This window comes from Archocentrus centrarchus, chromosome 1 (assembly GCF_007364275.1).
Source record: "Archocentrus centrarchus isolate MPI-CPG fArcCen1 chromosome 1, fArcCen1, whole genome shotgun sequence".
Lineage (NCBI taxonomy): Eukaryota > Metazoa > Chordata > Actinopteri > Cichliformes > Cichlidae > Archocentrus > Archocentrus centrarchus.
Window position 1 is genome coordinate 38,301,518 of NC_044346.1, and position 20,385 is coordinate 38,321,902.

The following is a 20,385-nucleotide window of genomic DNA, read 5'->3' on the forward strand; positions in this document are numbered from 1 at the left end:
TCCATGTAGGGCACTTTTTCCAAGCATTTAGTTTTGGCTCCGGCTCATTTGATAATGTGGACAGACTCAAATATTTCCAGCTGAAAGTAAACGATGTAATGACTGATTCATGATATCAGCTCTAAAATACTACTGCTGTCAAAGATCTCCATCTGCATACATGTATTTTATGTTCATTTATGAGAATAGCATTTATTTTGAAGGTCACTTGGCTTCAGGTCGCAGCCCCCTGGAGGTTACTGCACAGCATTTTGAGACCGGACTGGCATGAAAGTCAGTGCAACATTTCATGAATTTACACCATCATCAGAAAAACATTTTAACACACCAAACCTTTAATTATTTTTTAATTTTGATTTATCCAAGAAAGGAAACTCATGAGATTAAGACTCTCTTTTGCTGGAGTGTCCTGGGCCAGGACAGGCAGCATTAACCATTCTGCTTTTTTGATGGGTGGAGAAACTGGAGCCCCCAGAGAAAACCATTAATAATTAATTAAACAATTAATAATTAATTAACTAATTCTACACAGAATGACCCTGCCTGGGTTTGAACCCTGGACTCTTTTCCTGTGAGCTGATGGTGCGAATCATCCGAGTTAAACTACTGTCGCTTTGGGGGCATTGCAATTTAAGCGCCTGCTATTGTGAGCAAGGGCTTGTTGGCCATTGTATATGAATATGATGTAAATATAGATTATAGTTACTCACTCAATCAGAGCCTATAATGCCCACTAGTGACCAACTTCAGCTACAAAGTGAAGAAGAACAAAGTGCTTTGATGTCTGTGTCGGGGCTCCTTCTCAGCCCTGAATGGTGCCGTAGCTGACCTTCGACCCTGATGATGACTGCTGGTTAAATTTGTTGGAACCTTGAGGGTGCTTTACAGCTGATGGGCTAAAACAGGAGGACACTGACGACTTATTAAGAGAGAGACAGCTCGCAGCTTTATGTCCTGGTGACCACTGAAACTAAAGATCACTTCAATAATGCTTCAGTGCGACTGCCATTTTCAGTCTTTATGCTAATCCAAGCTAATCTCTTCCTGAACCATATACTCACTCATATTTGCTATAATGGCTCATTATGGACACATGATAAACAGCGATTTCCTCCTTTCTGCCCACCCTGCTCTGATCCTTTGAACATCTCCATCCTGTAGACCGGCTGCAGCTCGGCTTCCTCACCGCGTGCTGCCTCGGCGGCCTCAGATCTGTAGATTGCGTTACATAATTGGTGTTACATGAAGTCTCCCCGTATATACGTGTGCGGGGTCAGTCCACGAGAGAAAGAGCTCTCCGCTCTTACATAATGAGTTCTTGTGTCTGAAGAACACAGATGGTGTGCAGCTCGTCTCGTGTCTTTTAGTGATTTTCTGTGCCTGGTGTTTCCAGCGTTATGCTGCAGGAACCTCCCTTTTAACTGAGCTGTTACATAAGCTGTGGATAGGATGTGTTAAAGATGCCCTTCTTTGTGTTGCAGTGTAAACGCCCTGCTTCATTTTGTTAGTTTCCTCTCCCTGCCCTTGTTTTGCTTGTTTCTGTCGGTTGTGTGTATCATTTTTGTTTTCCTTTGCCTTTCTTTGCATGCGGGTTTTTCCCCACCTGCCGTGGGCGGGGTTTCTGGCACACAGCTCCACCCTCCCCGCATGCCTAAAGAGCAAGTCGCCCCACAGGCAGGAGGGGTGCAGCGCCTTGCCTCGTAGCATCCTCACACACCGTGTGCTCAGGTTCACTGATGAGGTCACGGTTAGGTAAGAACACACTCACTTCACATGTCTCCTCGCCCCTCCCACCATCGGTCCTCTCACCACCCAGCACCGTTTCTTTCCCCCTCCGTGCGTGTGCTGGTGAAAGCAGGGTTTTACTCTTAAGCTCTTGTTGCCATCCGTGTCATGCGATGGCACAGAGCAGCCATCTGTTGATAGTAGCTGTTGTCACAAAGCAGCATGATGTGACCCAGGACAGACATACAGCTGAGCTCCGCTCTCCTCGTTCGCTCCCAGACGCACACAAACCGTCCCTTCTCCCACTTAGACCTGGTTCCCATGACAACCTCCCATCCGAGCGGTCTCACGGCTGCGAGGAGTGACTGGCGGTGATGAATGGAAACACAGCATCAGAGCCATTACCTTTTTAATGCACTGTCTCATGGCCTCCCTTCTTCTCTCTTTGTCTCTCTTTCTTCTCGTTATCTTTCTTCTGATTTTCTTTGCATTTTTTTTTGTCCCACTTTTCAACCCTCCTTTTTCAAATGGCTTCATCACCTCTCCCTACATCCTCTTTCCCCATCTGCATCCTGTGGTGGCCTCCCACCTTCACTCTTACTTTATTTTCTCCCCAATTACCTTTCTTTTGACTGGATTTTTTTTTTTTTGCCCCCCTCCCACTTACCATCCCTCTCTTTTCAACATCTTCATCACCTCTCCTTGCATCCTCTGTCCTTGTTCGTGTCTGTTTCTCTCTCTGCTGCCCTGCTGTGGCGGCGCAGTGACCTGCAGCCGTCGTTGGACAGAGTGAGGAGCGCCAGCACCACATGTCTGAGACCAGACTTTCACACCACTGACAGAGACAGGTATCAGAAGAACCAAATAACTTCAATCTGCATCATTTTTCTGATGGAATCATTAAACGTGTCGGGTTTTAGGATGCTGCATGTCTCCACTTCACTTCATATCACGAGCCCCTGTCATACATGAGTAAATTTACCTTCGCACACCTTCACAAAAACAAATTATGTTTAATTTCCAAAACAGAAAATAAACCAGCTGCATATGACACAGTGTACTTTACTGGATGAAGGCGTTAAACAAGAAAAATTAGGTTATAAAACACCAAACGTCCCAGGAAGCATAACCGAGTGCAGCTTCTCAGATATTTTTTGGAAATATGCTCACTCAGTTTCTTCTCAGGAGTCATACACTGAGATTGAATCCACTCTGCAGCCAGTAAACACAACAGTGGTAACAGGGATGCTGTATATTTATTAGTTATTTATTTCGAACAATCAGGTGTGGGTAAGAAGAGAGATCGACAGGTAAATCAACAGCTTCACCTCCACACCCATCTCTCTCTGCACCTCTTTACCCTGAGCCAGTGATCCAGCCTCTTCCACCTGAGAATCCTGGGCTCAGACTTCTTATCCCAGCTATTTCAGACATGGCTGCACAGCGCCCCATTCTGCGCTGGAAATCCATCCAGCAGGTCCAGCAGGACAAAAAGCAGAATTGTGATCCCGATGCCTCCAAAGCGGACTCGACCTCCCCCCCTTCACTGCACATAGAGTTCAGTACGTAACAAACGAGCCTGACTTATTGGTATAAATCCTCAGCACCATTAGGAACACACAGGGACATAACAGCGAGTGACAACATGCTCGATTCTCTGCAGTCTGCGAGGAAGGTTTCATTTTGCGGATGCACCATAAACGGCGTTATTAAAAGTTCTCGTTGTGTCAGTTTGTTCACGTGTGCTCACAGATTTCTCACATGACACGTTTGGTTCTGTAAGTCAGGTCTGTGTGGAGCTTCACAGCCTTCACTGTCCCTCCGTTCACTAACAACCTCTCTCCCACTGGGATGCTCCTCCCCTCTCCCACCTTCCCGCCCCTCCAGGTGCTCCAACTCTTTGCCCCGAAAGACTCCCCCGAGTCCCAGGATCTTAGTAGAACACGTGGCCCCTGAGGAAGACAGGTACACCAGGCCTGCCCCCTCTGCTGTCCCCTGACACGCTACAGCTCTGCTTGCCTGCTCACACCTCCCTGAACTCTCACTTGAAAGCCTGTCCTGTAGTCTCATCCTGTAGTGATTTTTTTTATATATATATCGCAGATCTTGTGCTTCTTTCCCTTTTCCTGTAAATATTTGTGGTCTGAGGCTGTACGATCTCTCCTTTATTCCCGCACCTGCCGCTCTCTCCTGAATCTCTCCACTTCTCTGGCTCGAAAGCACTCTTTCTTGCAGCTGTACCGCTCTCATAAACCGACAATAGATTATTTCTTACTCAGTCCTCAGTCAGGCCATTCTGCGCCTCGCCATCTTCCACATCGTGTTTGTTTCTCTTCCTCTCTCTCTCTGTGGCCGCTGTTTGCCGAGACAGGCAGTGTAACAATGCTCCGAGTCCAAACTGTCCACAGGGCAGCAGAAAAAGCCTGGAGGGGGACGGGTAAGATCACTCATTCCTTCATTTACTGACCGCTATCTTCACCTCCTCTCATGCCTCCATATTTTACCATCTGTACCTTTTTGTCATGTCCTGAATAATGTTTTTTTTTTCTTGTTCAGGTCTCAGAAATGCACTCGATTATAAAAACACACTGAACCATTTTTGTGATTTGATTTGCATAATTACCGGAGCTTTGCTGACATTAACTGGGTTTCTGTGTGTGTTAAATGTTTGGAATTAAGCAGGAACTCAAAAGGGATTTATTTAAATTTGAATATGTGAGAAGCCAAACTGGCTTTGTAGTCTCTGTGCTGAGTTAGTCTGTCCAAGCCTCCCTTCAGTATTGTGTACTTGTGCACCTCTGGATTGCTTCTAGTGTTGCTGCTGTTGTTAGATTGCTCCATGAACATCCCTTTATGAGTTGTGTGCTGTGTGTCCTCCGCTGTGTCAAAATGGCAACACTCCAGCTTGTTGTTCCTTTTGGGGAAAAGAAGGAAGTCGCAGGGAGTTAAATCTGTGAGCACCTAGGCTTTCAGTGCACTGTGGGGGGGGGGGGTGCTCGGTGGCATGCAGGCACACGCCACAAATAAGGCCACAAATAAGGCCTTTCTGCCAGATGTTATCCTCGTACCCCTTACAGTAAAAATCGACTATGACAATCGGACTCAGAGGAAAGCATTCACAATGCACACAAGTCAGTAAAAGTCAAACAACACAAAGTATGCTCCTCAGGCTCGGACCCTGCTGACTTTAGTCCTTTTTATGATTCTAAACATTAAAATATGGTCAGTTTGACCCAGAAGATGATGCTTTCTGCAGATGTCCAAGTGATCTCAGATCAGCGCGTTAGCAGCAGTACTGCAAACAGTTCAGAGGTGCACGAGGAGACGACCTTGAAGGAGAAATCTGCCAAGTTTTGAGGTCACAGAGCCACATTTACCCATGAAAGTCTCATAATTGACATTTGAGAAGCCCCGCCCCCAGTACTTCCTCTGTCTGAAACAAGCTGGTTTAGCTCCTCCCTCTGTTAGCTGACTTTCTCTGATTGGCTCTTTAAACAAACAATTCGAACTGCAGTTCGGCTGATTAGACAGTGTTTAATATCCATCACTGAAACAGTATATATATATATATATATATATATATATATATATATATATATATGACAGAACAGTAGAATTAAAATCGAGTAGAATATTGTGAGCCATTGTGTTTACTGTCTGTAGCCTAAATAGTTTACACACACACACACACACACACAACACAATTCTTCGTGTTGTTTTGAGTTTTTATTTTTCTGTTTTTATTTCTTTTTACTTGCTGACGGCAGTCGTATCCAGCCCACCTCTATCCTGAGGGGCAGTAGAGGGAGAGGAGGCCCTCTGAGGCCCTTTGGCCAGACAGTCCTGTCAGGGTCCTGTCCTAACTCACCACGACTGGACAGGTGCATGCTGCTGCCAGTGCCACGCCTCCCCTCACCTGTGTGCTGATTTCCTCTCTGTTACACTGAGTGTGGTGGTACTGAATGCACAGATACCACCTGTGTAGGCCCCATCCCAGTATGATCTTCATGATATTCTCCTGACACTCTTATAAATTATGTGCACATACTGTATTTAAAGTAATTTTGGGATCTGTAGAAATGCTCACACACTCTGTATTCTCTATATAAACACACTCGGTGCCTCTTCCTTTACTTCTCCTGCACCTTTATTGATGCTTTTGATCCATTTCTCTCCTAACTTGGCCTTTGACCTTTACCACTGACCCACAGTTTGTTGCTTCTGTGATTCAGTGTTGGGCCTGACTTGAATGAGAGCTGAATGTCTTTATAGTTGTGTGTTAATATGACTAATTTTCTCACCTCCGTGTGTGTTCGTGTCCCGCAGAGCACACCCTCACGGCGCCCCGTCTCCCCCGGCGGGGACTCCCTCATCAGGTCGCAGGGGCAGGCAGCTTCCACAGCTCCCCGCAAAGAGCAGCAGCATAGAGCAAGGTACGTCCTGTGTGAGGAAAAGCAAAGAACATGTATCGCAATGATTTAATGGTCTTAATCATTCACATTAAACCTTTTTTAGTATCATAATAATTCAGTCACAGTGAAGAACTTAGGGCTCTGTGGGTGGGAGACAGTAAGTTTCTGTGTCCCTGTAACCAGAGCAGTGACCTCAAAAAAACAGCAGTGTGCTGTCAGATGTCGGGTTCACGCCCCGCTGGGAAAACTACTCGGTTAAATTTAGGAAAGGATCGCGGTTAAGATGAAAACACACCCCTTCACAGCAGGAACCCTGCAGTAGGGTCGTGACCCCAAGCACACCTCTCATTGTACTTTGACTGACAGCAGCTTTGACGAACGCGCTAACTGACAGAACGGGCTCAGATTAGAGAGCGTTCCAATAATAAGTGGCTGAACTGCAGCTCCATCAGATTTAATGCAACAGGAAAAGGAAGCTGGTATCGTCTGAATCATAATCATAACAAACCTCTAATAATGCTCACAGATGGTGTTTTTTAACCCAGAGCAGGGACCTTCAGGTTGAAAAGGGTTAACAACCTTTAAATTGTCAGTGCAGAGGAGTGCTGAGTAGATAAAACCCTTATGTATTCATGCAGGCTCTGCTCATATTTGACTGCATGCTCACAGCTTCGGTGCCTTTAAGGCTTTTTTTGCCCATTTATTGACGTTCACTAAATCTGCGTCCCTCTCACCTGGCCGGGAGTGAGATTTGAAAAATACACGATACCGTTTGATGGGCTGTAAAAACGATGAGCTCATTTCAAACAGCAGAGCTGAAGCACGACAGATGCTGCGCCCTTTAACCCCTTTAGCCCCGTGCTATTAAATTTCCACCTGAAAAACAACATCTCCAATTTCTGTCACCAACAGCACCAAAACAGAGAAGGATCAGGATTCAGAAACACACATAATGAGTCTCCACCTCACAGTGAGCACATTTTTAAATGCTACCTCGTTAAAGGTGTAAATTAGAGAGTAAAAACAAAACAAGTGCTCGGTGAGTCGTGTTATTCTCCCAGATTTGATTCATCAGGAATGAAGCACGACAGATCTTTTGTTCATAGACATAGATTAGTCATAGGTAAACCACCTGACCTCTTAAGTGAATTCCCAACGTTTCATCTTTGAAAAATATGCAAGGTTTGTGTTTTCATACTCAGCCAGGTTCAGTTACAGCGACCTGTGGGGTCAAAGTGTCCAAAAAGGCTCACTGAAGGCGGTTTATTTTCTCCCGCTGTTCACGAACACGACAGCTGGAGACCGAAACGCACAATTCACAACAAACGAAAAAACCCTGAAAGCGATTCAGGAAGCTGTCAGCGTAAAGCAGGTACATCAGCATTTTTATCTGCTCAGCACTCCTTTGATTGAACAAAAACTCGAGGCTGTTACGCGTTTCCACCCTGGAGCTTTCATACTGGGTTATAAAATGGAAGCTGCCACCATATTTAGAGGGTTTTAACCGCAGGTGCAGCGTTACCTGAGTGCACCTGTTCAGCCTGTTTCATGTAGGAGAGCTGATAAAGGCGAACTGAGTGTTCATACTGATCAGCTCCTGCATTAGGAAAACATTCCACCTTAAAAGCTGCTGGTTTACACATTAAAGTTACTCTTTAATGTGGATGGTTAATGGTTATAATCAAATAGTGATGGTGTAATAATCAGTCTTATTTGAGTACTATTTATATAAATTCTTCAAATTAAAAGCCTTCAGTGTGTTTCACTGGATAGAAACAATCCATGTCTTAAAAAGCTTTTATTTTGAAACAACCTTTCAGGAAAAACCCAATATAAAAATGTACGTACATACAACTCTGTTATAAACCATGTTAAAAATGATAAATCCTATTTATTTAACCTGAGAAATGCTAAGCGATAGAGAGAGGGGGAGCGTCCATAGAGGAAAGGAAAGAGGGAGAGAATACACATCCAGGGATGTGAGGAAGATGGTGAGGCAGGCAGAGGATGAGGTCACTCTAACCTTTGACCTTGTGCTCAGTTATTGCTAACCTTTGTGTTTGTAACTGTTACTGCTTCAGTAACATCAGTCACTGATTGTTCAAAGGCTCTCTGAGTTACACTCACTTTCCTGGTGATGGTGCCGCCATATTCCAAAATCCTCCCAAGCGGCTCTTTCCCAAAGCGCTCCCGGCTCTTGATGTTCTCGCAGGTATGAAGCTGTTACTGAGCGAGTTCAGGGATGTGCTCTCAGGAGCCGCGATTTCTTTTTTTCTGCAGCTCGACATGTTAAAGTGTAAAAACAGTTAGATTAAAAGCATTAACTTTAGAGGGTTTAACTTTTCTCTGTTTCCTGTCATTCTGGTTCAAATTCACTTTTTTCCTGCAAAGAAAAAATCAGGGAATAAATCTATAAACACAAAAGTAGGATTTAACATAAGTATTATTATGCCTCTATTCCTCTATCCATAAATCCGGCATTCCCAGAGGACCTGGATTGGAGTTTAAAATATGCTTTTCTGCCTGTGAGCATCTCTTTGACCCTTCATGATGGAGTTTGAGTGCACATCAGGCTCCACCTAGTGTCAGAACCCAGATCCTGCATCCAGAGGACACAGCATCTATTTAAAACACACATGTGCTACGTTTCTTGCTTTTTCCTTCGTTTTATGCTTTGATCCATATCCTGTGTCAGTTTTTTTATTGTTGTTTTTGCCTCAGCCCTCGCGGTGGAGGAGCGAGCCCGGCAGCTGCAGATGAAAGTACATTCCTACCGGCCTTCAGCCTCCCACGGCCCCGAGACGGACCTCAAGACCAAACGGGAGGTTGGTGTCCATTCTCCCCACTCACCTCTTCCTTCTGCACTTCGTAAGTGATGCATTTGATCTCTATGAACAAACTCATTCAGCTTCCCGCCCTCCTCCTCCTCCTCCTCCTCCTCCTCTCCATCCTCAGATGTATGCAGAACAGAGACGTAGCAGCGACAACATGTCGGCCAGATCTTCAGACAGCGATATGAGCGATGTGTCGGCGATCTCCCATGCCAGCAGTGCCTCCCGCCTCAGTAGCACCAGCTACATGTCTATCCAATCAGAACGACCTGGGGGACGACTCAGGTCAGTTATGCCCATAAAGGCTGCTGTGCTTTTTAACATCACAGCTATCCTACATGTCTGCTGACTGCATGCTGATCACAGTCCGTCTTTCTTTTCTTGCATGCCGCTTGCCGTTGCGTGTTTCTGTACTTCTGCACGCTCTGTTTCCTCCATCCATGCGCACAAACACGTGAACGCGCAAACACACTGTGAACTCAGATCCAAGTCGTTAGAGGAGGACAAGAAGGACAGGAGGATCTCGTGGGGGGTGGATGGAGAGGAGGAGAGTGAAGCTGGAAAGAGGCACTTCTCTGAGGAGCTGAAGCACAGGAGACACACTGTGGCAGGAGACACGAGAGAGTCCAGGTACAGAGAGCTAAAACAGCCAATTCACTGATGATGGCAAATGATCCGCGTGGTCCTCCCAAGTCCACAAGTGCTGAAGAAAAGGGAGCCCATCAGTAACTGTTACTGGTATATAAGCAGATTAATACAGATCTCAGTAGGGAACTTTTCTCCTTGCTTTGAGTGTCTGCACTGATGCTCAGCCATAGAGGAGGAGCTATTAAAAAAGGTCCTGTTCTCTTACAGTTAGGCAGAGGTTCCTCGGGTTCCTTCTCTGCTCTTTGGCTCCTGAACTGGGAGGTCTAACCAACCATCCAGGCAGTAGATTAGGTTTATAATGATGTCACAGAGAACGGATATCCTTATATGGTCGTCTGAGGCACGCAGTTCAGCATGTGAACAAAGACATCCCACCAACCTGCTGTTCAGTCCTGCAGCCAATCAGAACAAAGTTTTCTAAATCAGAGGGGAACGGACCTCAAGCGGTTTGTTTCAGATGGGGGCCAAACTGAGGGGGGGGGGGTTCATCTTGTACTGTGACTCATGCGAAGCTGCTCGGGTTGAATCTAAGAGTAAAAATATGCAGGAAGTGAGTAGAACAGCAGCCCTCTGACAGGAGATTAAAAAGGCCTCTTTATGTAATCACAAACACACACACACGTCTTAGTGGCTAAGCAGCAACAGAGTCCCGACAAGGACAAACGACCCCATCTCAGAGCTCCACAGTGTTCCAGGTGATGCTGTAGCATACTTTTTATTAGCTGGCTACTGCACTGAGGTCTGGGAGGGAGAAAAGGACGAGTGTTCTTCACGCAGATCAATTCAAACCGAGTTTTTTTTAAAGCACGGCCCGACGGCCTCGAACGCACTTTGACTCAGACATCAGAGGCTTGTAGGTTTTTTTTTTAGTTTGTCATCAGTAAAACATGCACAGAGCCAAAAGTATGTGGACAGCTCCATTAATCAGGTTCAGTATGAGCCTCCGCTCTTCTGGGAAGATCAGTGTGGAGCCCCCATTTAAATATTTCAGAAAATTAGGTTTAAAATAATTAAAGACACCAGTGTCCACTTATATTATTTTAAGTTCAAAATTAAAAAAACGAAAAACTAAATGTGCCAAAGAAAAATATAATGTAGTAATAAAAGATTTTCACTGAGGGGCGTCATAAAAAGAAAAAATGTTCACAAATCATCACCGTCTAATTTATAAATGCAGACAGTCTGCAACTCGTTTGGTTTCTGGTTGGTTGTATTCTGGTTATGTTCCTCTATGAAGGGAAGTTTGTAGAGCAGCTGTTTCATTTTTCAGTTAAATTTGCCGTCCTGCAGCAACTATGTCACCGTCTGTGGAGGAATTCCTGTTTCACATCTATGAATGTAACCAGTTAATGTGAATTTCTGCGTATGTAGACGGCATCAAACTTGCAGTTGTTGCTGATTTATCACAGTTAATTTCCATATCAAAGATTGCATGTAATTTCCAGCTTGACCCATTGAGTGTCAGACTGATAGCAGACCTGAGTCTGTCTTATTGCAGTTTCATCGTCTTGTTGCTTTGAAGGCAGCAGCTGACTGTGAATGGTTGCAGACCATCTCAAAGGCAGTGAGATCACAAGTTTATGTAGGGATTGACTCGCTTTTGAATCTAGCCTCAGGTGGTCACCAGAGGAACTGCAGCTTTTGGCTTCGTTAGGGTAATTGGCCTGGTAATTCTCAGTGTTTGCGTTGCACTGTGGGTAATGTAGGAGACATTGTCTAGCTTTCCTCTGGGGGTCACACAGTGTTAGAACACAAGAGGAGATCTAGTGTTACACTTTTCATAGAGAGTGAAATATACATGTAATAGAGCGTGCAGCTTTGTATTCAGCAGACAGTGGAGTCAGACTACATTTACAGAAGCTGCTCAGAGTTGGAAAGCCTGTAATCGGGTTGTAGATAGAGGAGTGGGCAGGAATTAGTAATGAGCTGATGCACATCGACTGCAGGCCGAGGGTCAGTTTTCACTCTGAGCAGGAAATTCATGTCAGTATTCAGTGCATATTCTCATGTCTCCTTCAGGCCACTTTGATGATGGCTTGTGGGAGTAACTGAGCGCATACAGAGGAGATTAAACCGTCTGCTGTTCTTGAACCTATCACTACTCTTTAATTTCCCCATATGTTTGATGTTGTTCTCCTCCCTAATTCCAAATAATTGATGAGCTGCTGCTCATTTATGAGTCCTGCCTTTTACTGCATCTGTTTGCATAGATGTTTGCGGTTAGACACGCTGACCTTTCAGAATAAAACCACACAAACAGACAAATAAATCAATTTTCCAGCTGACATTTTAAAATGAACTGAAAAAAACCCACAAATCACATGCCTTTTATCCACAAACAGCAAATATGATTAGACTGTTTTTTCTGAGTCTGTGCTTCTGTAAATGTGTTTGTGTAATCCTCCTTGCATGTCTCAGATCCCTCCTTGCATGCGTCCTGTGCTGTGACTGCCTGGACCCCCACCAGCCTCCAGACCTGGATCCTCCCCTTCCACCCTCCCCTTGTTCTACACGCCCTTCCCCAACTCCCCTGCAGGGGGAGGTGGAGAGGCCTCAAACCATGCTCCCACTTTCTCCCTGTGGTCACCAGACTGTAGCTGTCGGGGACCCGCAGGCAGTGGAGAGTTTTGGTGATGGGGGCAGCATAGCCGGACTCTCCTGCAGCACTTTGGCTCCTTCTGAGCTGATGGACATGCACCGGCTCCTCCGAACTCCTAGGAGTCAACATCGGTCACTGTGCAGCTTCTGTCCCTGTGTAGTGGCTTGTTTTAAGAAGAATGAACCTTAATGCATGATATTCTCAGCTGTGGACTGCTACAACATTCTGTTTGATTCTTATTTTAAATCTTTTGTTTAGACGGTTACACAGCGCAACTATGTTGCTAACCAAGCAAGAATCATATCAAGGGCCAAACATATAGTTAGCTGATATACTGAAGTTACATTGAAAATGAAAAAGTTTTAGTTTTTCTCAGTGTGGTCAAATTGATCAACAAAGCAGACATGAGGAGGCTTTGATCAGCTCTGTGTGTGTTTAATGACATTAAATTTGTAAGAGGCCAAATTTGGCTCGTGGACCTCGAGTTTGACGTCATCCCCTCCTCCTGTCAGTCATGCTGTTGTTTTTGTGTTCTACCAAAGTAAAGGTACAGTACACTCTGAGTGAAAGAGAGCTTTGTAATGTCTATCAAACACTCCAGGTCACGGGGTCACTCGATGTCTTCTCTCTCCAGTCGGCAGATGCGATCGTCCATGGGCCGCAGCATGCTGAAGAGCTCCAGCGTGAGCGGAGAGATCTACACCCAGGAGCGCACAGACGGCAGCCAGTCGGACACGGCGCTGGGCACGGTGGGCGGCGGCAGCAAGAAGAGACGCTCCAGCCTCAGCGCGCGGGTGGTAGCCATCGTTGGCAACCGTCGCAGCCGCAGCACTTCGCAGATCAGCGGCCCCGGTGAGTCCGAAGGTTCAGGGATGGCTGGAATATCATGGGTGTAACTTTAGACTGCAGATATCTGCTTTATGACATGTTTCAAAACCTTTTTCTAATCTGATCCCATCCAGTGCCTCTGCCCAACCTAATTTAGCCTGCCTGCCCTTTTCCATTAAAGGTACAGTGTGTAAAACGTGTGTAACCAAACGTCTGATGTAATATCACGCAAGATCTGACTTCCTCTCGTACCTCAGAAGGATATTTTAATATTTCGAGAACAAGCGGTACCCCGATTGAATATTAGAAAGACCGCCGCCCCTGTGAGGACACACTGCGTTACTGTGCTGAGCGGCTCAGTGACGGCTCAGGCACTTTTTCAGGGGTGTGCAGAGGGTGGCAACATGCCTAGTATATGGAAAACATCAACCATAATACCTGTGCCAAAATAATAGAAAATAAAGAGAAGGAAATGAGCTCAGACCAGCTGCACTTGTGATGAAAAGCTTCAGAGCAAACCAGCGGGAGATTTCTCCACACAGAGGAGGTTTAAACAGCAGCTGCACCTTTAAACCGGTCTGTGTGAGTTTTGTCAGGAGCAGACTGGACCCCAGCAAAACCTTTTGTTCTGTAAAAGACCAACTTCTGCTGCTGCTGGCCCAGCGCTCGTCATAAAGACAAACAAACGCATCATTTCATGATTCAGAGAGTTTCACTGAGAGCCCCTCGCAGCTCCGCTCCCGGCCACACAGCAGAGTCTGGCTGGTCCAAGGCCAGCATCCACTTTCACCATCAGGGCATGGAAGATGAAAGCCAAATGCTGTACCCCTCGTCTCTATAGTGGGCATAAAAAGCCATTAGAGAACATTAGGCCTTCAGGGGGTCGCTCCCCCCCCCCACCAGTGATGTAGAGAGGAGAGAGAGGACGTAGAACAGACAGCAGCTTAATCTAAAAAAAGTCTCTTTTGGTCATGATGGATGACGGCGAATGCAGGTAAGGGAGGCTCGTTTGTATTTTTTAAACTATTTACTGTGAGATTTTAGATGATGGGAGGCTCAGAAATGTTTGTCGACCTCATGAGTCAGAAGGTGGACGCACCCCACACAGCGGGGTCTATTCCATGTTCACTGCTGATGAGCAGATACTGCAGAACACGGGTGCGACTTTGACTTTTGGAGATCAAACGGTCCCAAACTGCATCTGTGGGCTGTCTCGTGATATTCAGCTTTGTCTAGCATATGAATGGTTTACTGTTCGGGCCGCTGAGTGAACTCTGTACTCTGAAAATGCAGAAATATTATTCTAAGTTAGACTAAACTCCAAAACCACAACAGGAACATCTTTGTGTGAGTCCTGGTGCTCGGGGATTTTCCACTTTCTAAATGAATCGCTTTGTGGGGTCATAAATATGTAAATAATCACTCATGATAAGGACTACCAAGAATAATACTATCTTTATTTAAAAACAGTAGCACCTTTCAAGTTACAGTCTTCTTTACAAAGGCACAAAGAAAACCAGAGCGCTGCACAGCTGCATATTTCTCCAAGGCTGAAAACTCCCCGTGCACCATGCATGACCCAGTGCCCGCATGCAGAAGGATATTTGGATGTGATATTTACTTAAAAACATTAAGATGATTTTGTTTTGACGTGCATTTGTTATGTGTTTTTTAAGGTGGCTGTAATTAAATGATTACCTAAAAAGCCCTCATTTGATCCAGCTGTCTTGCGCTGGTGCTGCTGGACCTCAGTGCAGCGTTCGATACCACCGAACGTTTTACTCGGAGCACACTGTTGGTGTTAAAGGAAGTCCGCTGCGCTGTTTAATCCTGTCTTTCTGATAGTTTCAGGTTTATTGAAACGACGAGTCTTCCTGACACACAAACGTTAGTCATGGAGCTCCACAGGGTTCTGCTGTGGGTCCAGAATTTTTAACATTATACATGCTTCCCTTGGGAAAACACTGCATACATTTTCATTGGTATACAGCGTTATATTTATTTATGAAGCCAGATGACACAAATCAATGAGTTAAACTGCTCAAAGAGGTACAGGCCTGGATGACAAAGTCAGATAAAGCCTATCCCAGCTGTCACTGGGTGAGAGGCGGGGTACGCCCTGGAAAGGTCTCCAGTCAGAGAGAGACAGACAGCCATTCACGCCTACATTCATGGTATCAGCATTAAAGAAAATGCCACTTCCTTCACTGACTATTATTGTCATATTGATGGCTCTCCCCTCTCTAACTTCTTCCTCCAGAGGGAAAGAGTAAGAAGGAGAAGGGAGCCCCAATCCAGAGGAGCACCGAGACCGGCATGGCCGTGGAGCTGACGAGGAACATGAGCCGGCAACCCAGCAGAGAGTCCAACAACGGCAGCATGAACAGCTGCAACTCTGAGGGGAAGTCAGTAAACCAGTCCTTCTGTTTGCTGCTCATCATCTGCACATGCTGAATAAAATGAGTTAGAGTGACAGTAATGACTGCATGTCAGCATGTTCTGAGGGAGACATCCATTTCTGCCTGCAGGTATTTCTGTACGCGCTGGCCGACTGAGAGTAAACACAGTCTAATATAGTGAGCGCACAGTTTAAAAAATGACCAAAACTCTGAGTCAAATGAAGACGGCGTGTTTTCTGTCACTGAGGCAGTCATGTAGATTCTTCTTGCTGTAAATAAGCGTGAGAGAAGTTTTCCTGGAGGCAGCAAAGTAACACCGTGGAATATGCTGACCGAGGTCATCAACAAGACTGATGGTGTGTTCGTATGAAGGTTGGTGATTTTTTGTGTTTTCTGTCGTAGCTTGATCTTCTCCGGAGTGAATTTGGGTGCCGGCAGTCAGTTCAGTGACTTCCTGGATGGACTGGGACCAGCTCAGTTAGTGGGAAGACAAACACTGGCTACTCCTGCCATCGGTACAGAACCTCTGCTCTTAATTTCATTCTATTATATAAATGTCTATTTTAATGCTTTATTTGTGTTTTCTTGGTTATATCTTGCACAGTTACACACTTGTTTTTAACAATGAATCAAAAATCCATTAATTTTCTTCCACTTATCTGAGGATGGGTCGCGGGGGCAGCAGCCTAAGCTGACAAGCCCAGACCTCCCTCTCCCCAGCCACCTCCTCCAGCTTATCTGGGGGGGCCAGCTGAGAGATATAATCTCTCGAGTGTAGGGCATGCCCGGAACACCTCACCCAAGAGGTGCCCAGGAGGCTGCTTCCCCCTCCTGAGTCAACTGCTGGTTTGCCAGAATCGCTTCAAGGGCAACCAATAGTCTTGCTCCTTACTGAACCCCTCCCACACCTGAGTTTTTGGGTACTACCAGAGCTGCACTCCACTTGTCCTGCCACTACCTGTCAGCTGCCTCTGGAGTGCCGCAAGCTAACCATGCTTGACAGGACTCCTGGTGTCCAGCATCTGATTTGGGGATTACTGCCACAACAGGCATCAGCCACCCTGCAGCCACAACTCCACGCAGCCCCGGGGTCCCAGCCAGCGGTTGATCGCCCGGCCCTGCGCCATGCTGAGGTTGTCTTGTGCTGGGCTGAGAATTTCACCGGTTTGCTATTGGAACTCAATTAGCAATTAGCAAGCAGGCGTGCACCCTGGGGCCTCCGCCCCCTCGCAGATACCAGACTGACTTTTTTCTCTCGCTAAATCGTTGCACTGTAGTATTATTTCACCTCCATTTGCAGTCTACCATCGGTCACGGCCAGTTTATTCACGATCTGCACGGCTCACTTCACCTCCGGTGTCCACCATGTGGTTGAGGGATTACCACCACTGCGCAGCAACCTCAACATTAAATAAATAAAACAAATAATTTTAAGTTATTACAGTAGAAATCGCCTAAGTCAGATTCAAATGGCCCATGGAATTTTATCCGACTTGTAAAAACCGTCTTAAGTGTAAGTCGGATAAAATCCGATTCTTCAAATGATCTGAATCCAGTTTGGGGTCTGATATTGCTTCTGCTTCATCTCTGGATTTGCTTCCACAAATTTTATAATCTCATATTTTTGCTCATAAGTGTGAGTTTGTAGCTTACGGTTGACTCCTGCGCTTGCCATGATTGTCCCCGCTGAAATGAACCGATTCGCCCAGTGCAGCCAATCCAGACATCGTGTGACTGTATAAACACTCACACGATCTCCACGTGTTAGTGTGTGTAGTTGTGCACGATCGAGCCAATGCAAGGATTTGGGCGTGGCGGCAGCTGAGGAGGGCTTTAACGCTAAACTCATTCGACTTTATTACGAGGGGAGCAGATTTTTCAGCTGAGGTTGGCGAAAATCCGACTTGTGCAACTTTGACTTAGGCGATTTCTTCTCTTTAACTTTTTGGCCTCATTTTATTTTACATGCATTTTATGTATATTTATTATTATTATTATTACTACTGTTATTTTTTATTTTATATAGTACTATTACTTTATTTTTTACTATGCATTTTATATATATTTTCTCATTATTTCTAATGTATGTTGCTCTTTTTTATTATTATTGTTAATGATGATTGCTATTCATTTTGTAAGGGTCAGGCTGTCATACCTTCATACCTATAAGTCTTTGTATTCAGTGTCTCAGTAGGAGATGCTGGTGTTGATCTCTTCATGTTTTCTTAAACCAGTCATATCTGTTGTTATGCAGGTGACATCCAGATTGGTATGATGGAGAAAAAGGGTCAGCTGGAGGTGGAGGTCATTAGAGCACGAGGACTCGTACAGAAGCCGGGATCCAAATCGCTCCCTGGTAAGAGCCTGACCTGATTCAAGATACCGCAGAGCAACTAATCCCTGCAGCACTCACACATTTGTCATGTTATTATAGTCCAGTATGTACACTCAGCTGAAGCTCGCTCTGCTCTTTTACTTCCCTACAACCAGCCGTGAGAGCCGACGGTGTTCCCACTAATGGCTTTTCTTATTGTTCTGTGTCTGCCTCCAGCTCCATATGTCAAAGTCTATCTGCTGAATAATGGAGCGTACGTAGCCAAAAAGAAAACCAAGATTGCACGGAAAACACTCGACCCACTGTACCAGCAAGCACTGCTATTTGAGGAGAGCCCGCAGGGGAAAGTGTTACAGGTGAGCAGGAGATTTATTTCACTTCATCACAAACTTAAATGCACTCCCCCCTTCATACTGATGGAAATCGAGCTGTGCAACATGACAGCCAATTCTTTTTCCTTCAGGTGATTGTGTGGGGAGACTATGGCCGCATGGACCATAAAAGCTTCATGGGAGTTGCACAGATCTTATTGGAGGAGCTGGACTTATCAAGCACAGTCATTGGTTGGTACAAGCTGTTCCCACCGTCCTCCCTGGTGGATCCGACGCTTGCCTCCCTGACGCGGCGAGCTTCTCAGTCGTCCCTCGACAGCTCGTCCGGACCGCCCGGGGTCCGATCTTAGTGGACCAACAGCTCTGCGCCGCTCACCGAGAAAAACAAAAACTCAAACTCGGAGAGAAACGAAACACAAACGGCAGAAATGTAGAACAACAACAATCAGAAACACGAGAAAGCTTTGTTGAAATCTGACAATCACTCCTGCCGCGGTTAATTTTGTCTGTCGTAGGGAGCGTCGCATTTCAGTGTTTCATGTCCATTCGAGGAAAGTCTCATCGTTTTTCTCAGTGTTTGCTGACGGGCAGCAGCTCTCTGGACAGAGAGTCCAAACGAAGCAGGGTGGCTCTTAACCGAATCAACAATAGCAAAGAAATGTATGTAAAGCATCGGAATGTATGGACTCGAGACGAGAGGTAATCACCCTCCACTCCTGCAGGCGGCGCTGCCCTCCCTGCAGTGGCCTCCTCCAGAACCCCAACAGACTGCCAGCACCCCCGTCCCCGCGGTGCGTGGGCGGGGATGGGGCGCTCAGTCTGGAAGCACAGGGCCTTCTTCTGGTGCCTAGACCTCGGAGCCGCATCACTGGTCCCCCTCCCCGTGGAAAGATCCTCTTTTCAGTCCGTTTACCGTGGCCGCTCTGAAGCCGCGCCGTTTTCGCGTGTTTGCTTTGTTGTTCATTTCTTTCCCTTCGTTCCTACTGGCACAAGATGTTTTTAAAAATGCTCATGATAATGTTGTCAGTCTGGTGTGCATGGAGAGTAAAAACTAAGTACAAGAGATTTTAAAAAAAGAAGCTATTAAATGTCTGCAAGTGTTATGCAGGATTGGGGGGGGGGGGGGGGGGGGGGTAGATTTTTATATGTGAGATTAGCGTTGTTTTCATGGCAAATGTGCGGGCCGGTCGTCTTTGTATAGGTGTATATTAGGCCTCTCAGGAGGTTGACCAACAAGTAAAATTTATGTCACTTTGAAATATCACAAGGGTACAATGTCACTGTAAAAAAAAAAAAAAAGAAAAAACTTTGTTCACCTGTGTGAGAGCGAGACAGGAGCTTCTAATTTTTGGATTTTTCGGGGACTGCGTTCCCTCTGTCCCGGCATGTTCAAGGTTTTTATCCATCCTTAGTTCAACTTTTTTTTTTTTTTAAATTTAAACACAAGCACAAGAGCTTGATTTTTTTACAACAAAAAGTTTAACGTTTTGATGAAAAAAAATAATACATAGTTAAAAAACAAAAAACCAAAAAAAGGACAAAAAGCAGCAATCTTCCCGTCACCGGTTCTCTTCATCGCAAACGGAAAAAGAAGAACCGTCACAGTTTTCCTCGTGCGTCTCGGTGAATGTGAGCCAATCAGAGCGATCCGTTGGGACGCAGGCTCCTCCCACCTGTGTGGGGGGTGAGAGAGTGGGGCAGCATGACTTTGGAACGTGTTCCAAGCTGCATGCACATTTTTGTAAACAGAAAAAAAAATCTAGATACGTGTGTTAGTTCCACATACTGTAGGGCCGCTTGTATGTTGCATGCAGTTGTACAGTTTGCTTGTACTTGAATATTAAAGAGATAAAACCAAGAAACTGAAGCCATTCCCATTCCGCAAAGACATCTGAATCAACTGCACTCCGGTCCACGTCCTTCAGTCCGGTGCTGAATGTCTCTCGAATCGAATCCCAAGATTACATTGATGTCTCTGGAAGATGTACTGTACTGAGCAGACCTCACAGCCCCCCTCTTACTGTTATTCCACATCATAGTATACCTCCAAGGGGCTGGGATGATGTATGAATAAATATGTACAAATCAGATCTATGAAAATATGAATTATGTTTCAACATAATGATTTCAGACTACACAGAATAATGGCAGACGCACACAGAGAGTCACACCCTGTAAATACTCAGCAGCCATTCCCGGGGTTTCCGTTCGGGTCGCAGCGTCTGGACCCGGGCCACCACACTCGGTCCCGCCTCCCTCCGGATTTCTTTTCATCG

General features: G+C 45.7%; 1 protein-coding gene across 1 annotated transcript in view; it reads left to right on the forward strand.

Annotated features, from left to right (window-relative positions):
• The window catches only part of rims1b (regulating synaptic membrane exocytosis 1b), an 83,746-nt gene extending 64,554 nt beyond the window's left edge, over positions 1-19,192 (forward strand). The window contains exons 21-34 of the mRNA XM_030753469.1: positions 1,633-1,752; positions 2,490-2,573; positions 3,613-3,690; positions 4,097-4,162; positions 6,052-6,158; positions 8,859-8,962; positions 9,093-9,253; positions 9,452-9,598; positions 12,850-13,067; positions 15,304-15,448; positions 15,845-15,957; positions 17,697-17,798; positions 17,994-18,133; positions 18,241-19,192. Of these exons, the coding sequence (XP_030609329.1) occupies positions 1,633-1,752; positions 2,490-2,573; positions 3,613-3,690; positions 4,097-4,162; positions 6,052-6,158; positions 8,859-8,962; positions 9,093-9,253; positions 9,452-9,598; positions 12,850-13,067; positions 15,304-15,448; positions 15,845-15,957; positions 17,697-17,798; positions 17,994-18,133; positions 18,241-18,459 (1,804 nt within the window). The 3' untranslated portion in view covers positions 18,460-19,192. The remainder of the gene's footprint in view (positions 1-1,632; positions 1,753-2,489; positions 2,574-3,612; positions 3,691-4,096; positions 4,163-6,051; positions 6,159-8,858; positions 8,963-9,092; positions 9,254-9,451; positions 9,599-12,849; positions 13,068-15,303; positions 15,449-15,844; positions 15,958-17,696; positions 17,799-17,993; positions 18,134-18,240) is intronic.
• Positions 19,193-20,385: the final 1,193 nt, after the last annotated feature.